Source organism: Podarcis vaucheri (assembly GCF_965113315.1).
Source record: "Podarcis vaucheri genome assembly, chromosome: 3".
Lineage (NCBI taxonomy): Eukaryota > Metazoa > Chordata > Lepidosauria > Squamata > Lacertidae > Podarcis > Podarcis vaucheri.
In genome coordinates this window covers 110560635-110567036 of record NC_138761.1, presented here as the reverse complement: position 1 = coordinate 110567036, position 6402 = coordinate 110560635, and the positions used below count along the sequence as shown (strand labels likewise).

Here is a 6402-nt window from a genome sequence, read left to right as displayed (position 1 = left end):
GCATTATTTTTAAATTGCGTTCCACTTCTCCTTTCATCAGGCGCCAGTGACCAACACAAAAGCCACCAATTAGCACTGTAACACAGCCCTGATTTGAGGAAGGGAAGTTAGTTGTGTGATTGACAGAAGGTTTAGCAAATCAGTGCTGTGAAAAACTGGCATCTTTTCAGACCAGACAAAAATGGTTCTCCCTATGCCTGTTTCTGGATGAGAAGATAAATGTGTGGCATTGCTGCATCGAGCCCATTTCCAGATAGGTTTAGTGCTAAAGTTTTATGCATCTAGACACACCCAAATGCAGCTATTGTGGCACAACTTGTAGTCTCCCGTGATGAAGTTTAGCAAACCAGAAGATCATGTTCAAATACGTAACTGAAATAAAAGATCAAGAGATATTTCTTACCACTGAGATTTCATGCTTTACATATCAAATAGAATGAACCTGATTAAAATCAGTTTTTAATAATGTTTCCTTTCATTTGTGAAGTTAAACAGTGATGGCACATCAATTTGCCAAGGAAAGTTGGTTGTGGGGTTAAGAATATGTTGGATGATACCAAGCAATTATTTCTAAAGGCTGCATATAACATCTTTCAACACAATATAAAAAATCTCCAATAAAATTCCCTTAGTCTATTCTGACAGCTCATCAAGTACTCAGTAAGATTGTTCTAAGCCATTATATCCCTGTAAACATGCAAACAATTAAACAGCTGAAGATCCTGAAACAATAAGAAAAATAAACTCATATCTAAGAATCAAGTATATAAAATGATGCAATATCATGAATTTTGGCTGTATAAATTCTTCAAAAGGCCACTTGTAACTCTATATTCATAACATGTAAATATAATTGCAGACATTTATATACCTTTACTACAAATTTGGAATTTAAAGAACTGACGAAGAAAGGTAGAATTAGGGTCCTCTTCATCATCAATTTAATACACTTTACATTACTTATCCAGTAATATCATGTTTATTTCTACACCATTCTCTTAAAAATATATTTAAACCAAAGAATAATATTGACTCTTCCAATAGACTTTGTTCTTATTTACATTCCAATATTCCATTATACACAAAGTAACGACTTCATGACTGTACGTTATCTTTACAGAGCCTTTCATAACATATAACAGCTTGAAGTATGCAATACTTAAGCCAAAAAAGTACCATCCACTGAATAGGGAAGAACAAAAAGTCAGGCCATAGTCACCTCCAAATTGTTTCACTGAAACCAATCACTGTTTATATATATTATATGCGAAAAGAACATGTTTAAGATACCACTGGACCCACTGAAACTATTAAATAATGTAAAGAGCATTTGGTCACTTCTGTATTCCAAGTAGCTCAGAAGCCTCTAGCTTCACAATGTGAAACAACAACATTTGCTACTACTGCACAATTTTTAACCATTTCCCCTTGGAATTTTAGGGCATTATTTTCTTATAGGCTAACCGATTAACACATAAAAATGTTTCGTAACATTAAATTATCCGTACATTATTTTCATTTGCACAACTGGGAACAGAGTTTCTATTCCACTGGGAGACAAATTCTCATATACATTCAAACAAAGAATATAAAGCTACAGCAGCACTTGTTTCAAGTTAGGGTGCACGTGGTTGCAATAAGGAGTATAAAATGAGAGTAAAATCCTCAACATCTGTTAAAACACCAAGGAGCTTAATATACATAATGGATTTGTGCTCTGCTTGCTGACCAGACAAGGAGCGGTTCAGCTTGCTGAGCTCTCCAGCCGACAGACTCCTCCTTCAATTGCCACCGACTGCCCCGCCACAGCTCCAGGGGGAAGTCTTGAAATGTGGGTCTGCAGAGAAATTGGTGAGAAATCAGGAAGCAAGAGAGAAATTGGTGAGACTTCAGGTAGATTTTAAAAAAACCACTAGACAAAAGACAAAACAATAATAGATAACAAAATTATCATTCATTAACATGAAGCCTCAGATACAGTAGTACCTTGGGTTACAAATACCGTATTTTTCGCCCTATAAGATGCACCAGACCACAAGACGCACCTAGTTTTTGGAGGAGGTAAACAAGAAAAAAAAATATTCTGAATCTCAGAAGCCAGAACAGCAAGAGGGATCACTGCGCAGTCAAAGCAGCAATCCCTCTTGCTGTTCTGGCTTCTGGGATAGCTGCACAGCCTGCATTCGCCCCATAAGATGCACACACATTTCCCCTTACTTCCCCTTACTTTCCCCTTACTGTTTAGGAGGGGGAAAAGTGAGTGAGCAAAAAATACTGTACTTTGGGTTATAAACGCTTCGGGTTACGAACTCCACTAACCCAGAAGTAATTGCTCCGGGTTGCAAACTTTGCCCCAGGATGAGAACGGAAATCAAGTGGTGGCAGCAGGAGGCCCCATTAGCAAACGCGTGCCTCAGGTTAAGAACAGTTTTGGGTTAAGAACGGACCTCCGGAATGAATTAAGTTTGTAACCTGAGGTACCACTGTAACCGAAAAATAACATGTCCAAGATACTTGATTATTAAATAAGGTACATAAACTGATTTATGCTTTAGTAAATGCTTAATTTGTACTAGAAAAATATTGTCCTATTTTAACACTCATCATTACGATGGCACAATGTGTGTGGTTGTGTTGTGTGCATACACAGATGTGCACATGCACCATGGGAATAAGTTTATTAAATATAATATGCTAACTGTGCTTTGCTATTTTAGCACAACAGTCAGTCACCCTTTACACTTTTCTTTCATGTTATGATACACTTATGTGAAGTACTAAACAACTTGATCCCTCTTCTCGCACACAGACTAGGATGCTTTTGGTTAAAAATCAGCAAACATGAAAGTTCAGGAGGTGGGATATCAGCAATAGCTCATTACTAATATATACTTTTGCACAAAGGGAATATTACTTTAAATGGATGATTCAGCGCTAATGTTTCAAAGGATGTCTTCCTATGAATGCACTCATGAATGAATCAAGATGGTTTTTTGAGAAGGCTTGTTGTGAGTTCTAAGAGTTGCTGGCATATATCAAACTGTCCACCTAACACTGTACACAAGTGGCAGCCAGTGTGATGTCAACACCCATTATCCCTAACCATTGGCCATGCTGAATGGGGTTGATGGGATGCAACATCTAGAGGAGACCATCTTGGTTACCCCTGGCACAGACCAACTTTTACAACCAGACATTCCACTTAATGTTGGAAAGGAATCTAATAATGTCTCAACACAATGAACATTTGGAAAATATATTACTCAGTTCCTGGAAAACTACAGTTTTTTTCAGTAGCATTTTTCTGGCTTCCACTTTGCTGAAAACAAGGGACTTGGAGAGAGGTGAAAATATGGGCATAAAATACACCAATGGGCTTTAGATTTATGGTCTGCTAATGGGTGAGTAAGAAGGAAAGTCACTCCAGATAATCAGAGATACAAATTATATACCACGGAAGAGATCACAGAAATAGGTCTGGATTGATTACTATGTTACACAGGTTTGGCTCTGCCTTCAAGAAAAGTCTGCTGAACTGAAGACAGGTCTGTGCTCAGCAGATATTCTCCTCAACAGATCCCTAGCTAGTCAAGCAGCCTGCTTCTGGCCAAATTCACACTATTACATCTGCACTCTTAACGTGGTTATGAGTTGCTGCCACGGACATCGTGTGTATGTGTCTTTTAAGGGACTGAATCGAGTGAAAGATTATGAGTCATGGAGGTGGGGAAAGTGCCTGTATGAATTTGACAGTGCTTAGTTTATTTTTTGGTTGCTATTTTGTTAACGCTGTTTTATAGATTACAAATGTACTTTCTGAATCCTATACTATGACTTTTATTGTAATTTTTCTGTTTTTTAAAAAAGTTTTTAAAAATATTGTTTTATAGATTGCTAACTGTTTTACTGATTATTTGTTAACTATTCGGTATGATTTGTGTTGCATTTGTGATTTTCTATTATGTTATTTATTGCTTGTAAGCAATAAATAATTTGTGATTTTCTATTATGTTATTGTTATTTATTGCTTGTAAGCCGCTTTGTGATTCATGTGAATGAAAAGTGGCATAGAAATATAATCAATCAATCAATCAAAATCAATCAAGTCTAGGACCCAAGTTCAAATTTCCACTCATCCATGAAGCTCAAGGGATGGACATGGGCCAGTCATACACACAGAAAATTGTTGTGAGAATTGGGGGAAGCAGTGGGGAGAAAAGAACCGTGTATGAGCTCCTTGGAAGAAAGTAATATATTATACAAATGTTTTCATTTTATAAAACAAGTTGATAGAATTGCGAGGAACAGTGTTGAAATGAAAATCCATTTTGCTTGCTTTAAAGCTACAATAAAACTTGTCACCGGTATGTCTCAAGGCAGTCACGATCATTTTAACAGTATAACTGGGTCACAGGGTGTATCCCAAATCTTGAAATCAAAGGAACACGTGTCTCTCCCCACCCCCCACAAAAGGACATAGGAACCTTTTAATTTTTAGACAATGAAGTTCTTCATAAATGAGTATTAGCTAATTTATGGACACCATAAATAGTTTGAAACAATATGTTCATACAGAAAGCAAGCTGTAAGAAAGGAATACTGCATGAACACATTACACAGTGGTACACGCATATTTCAGCAGTTCTCCTGCCATATGGCAGAAATGCAGACCCCCATTATGAACATTCACTTACGTTTGTTTACTACACACAGGCACTGGGCTTCAGTTATATATTTATAGCACAAGAACAAAACATTCTTGTATAAACTAATGCCAGTATGTTGCTGAGAGCTGGCACAGAGGTCTCAGAATAGAGAAAAGATTATAGTTTCTTATATTGTAGAGATCAGAAATGAATCACATTGACATATTTCACAAAACACATAAAAATACAAAAAAAAAAGGACGGAAATGTTTTTTTAAAAAAAAGCATCTTAAGAAGTCCACTGAGGAAAATGCACATATATGAACTTTTAAGGCTTGCATTTGAAGAAGCTTAAGCTATCACAGCGAAAAGAATGGCATTACTAACAGTTGTGAAAAGTATGGTTTTGCCAGTTAGCATTCTCAAACCTAAGCAGGAATAACGATTGTATCCCATTTGCACACAGACACCAGCTTGCGCAACACACTCACAGTCTCCTCTCCTCCTTGCACAGCCAGAGAAAGGGGTATTAAATGCAGTACCAGTATTAAATGATACCCCAGCCTTCACCCTTTTAACCACCATGTGTACACAGTGGCTTCAGCCCTTAATACACTTGATGGCAGCCATCAAGGGAAGGGAACCAGGAGGCGATGCAAGGCTTCATTCTGAAAATTGGAAATTACTATCTGCTGAGAGGTGGCAACAAAACACTACTGGGGCCCTGACAGATGTGGGAATTCTGCCCACATCTGGCTTCTGAATGCATACTACAGCTGCTCATTGAATTGGTCAATGATATCAGGGTGCAATGATATGAGGGTGCAAAATCCTTTTGGAGGGTGGGCGGGGGTCATCACACCAACATTCATTGAAAACACTGCAGCATACAGATTTTTGTTTGTGAGTTTGGCTTTTATTTTCCTTTGGACCAAAATTTAAATCTACCATTATTAGAAAATGGGGGGGGGGGAGAGATTTACATTTGGCAGTAAAATATAGAAGCCAGGCCTAAGGGGTGATTCAGGCTTCAAGGCACAAATTCAAAGTGTAAGGAATAGGTTTAAAATTGGCAGCTGGATTTGGAGTGTCTTCAACTGACAGAATTCAAAATTTAGACTTCATACTAGACTGACTAAAAACATAAATCACCTGAGTCTCGATTATATTCCAAATCTGAATGTATCAAAATTTCAGAGTCCTAACATCTCTGATCTCTGGAGAACATGCATTTGCAAAAGTGTTACTTGGATACCAGCCAATTAGCTACAGGTGGCAGGTGTTACTATGTCAAGAAGCTGCTGTATTCCACAGCATGATAAAATTACAGTTTCTTTTCAGAACACTTGCTCTGCATATTAAAGAAAGAAATACCTCAAACCCATAGCTTCTGACGTTTTTAGATTTTCAACAAGCACCAAGGTATTTTTTGAGGCGGGAGAAGGAAAAGGGCACTGGTACCAGTTCGACTCTTCTCATACTCATACTTTAGGGTTGCTATAAGCCCAAACCACACCACTGCTAGGTTGGCAAAGTCGTGGTAACCGCAAAATGCTTTAAAAAATCCTAAAGGGGCCAATTCATTTTCCCTCCCGAACTCTCCCACCATACAGCCCTATAATAACTTAGTAGCCTGGAATACTGAGTGAGAGATTTTAAAAACTGATAACTGGGTGGGAAGGAGAGCGAGAGTAGAGTGCTGGAAGAGGAAGATGGATATATTTAATATCTACATTGATGTCAATGGAGAGCTCTC

The 6402-nt window shown here is 37.8% G+C and overlaps 1 protein-coding gene across 6 annotated transcripts in view; it reads right to left on the bottom strand.

The window, feature by feature from the left end:
* Positions 1–443: 443 nt before the first annotated feature.
* Positions 444–6402, bottom strand: part of TASP1 (taspase 1) — a 67936-nt gene continuing 61977 nt past the window's right edge. For all 6 annotated transcript variants that reach the window (XM_082215594.1, XM_082215593.1, XM_082215595.1 and 3 more), the window contains one exon: positions 444–1837. In XM_082215594.1, coding sequence (XP_082071720.1) covers positions 1745–1837 — 93 coding nt within the window. In that variant the 3' untranslated portion in view covers positions 444–1744. The remainder of the gene's footprint in view (positions 1838–6402) is intronic.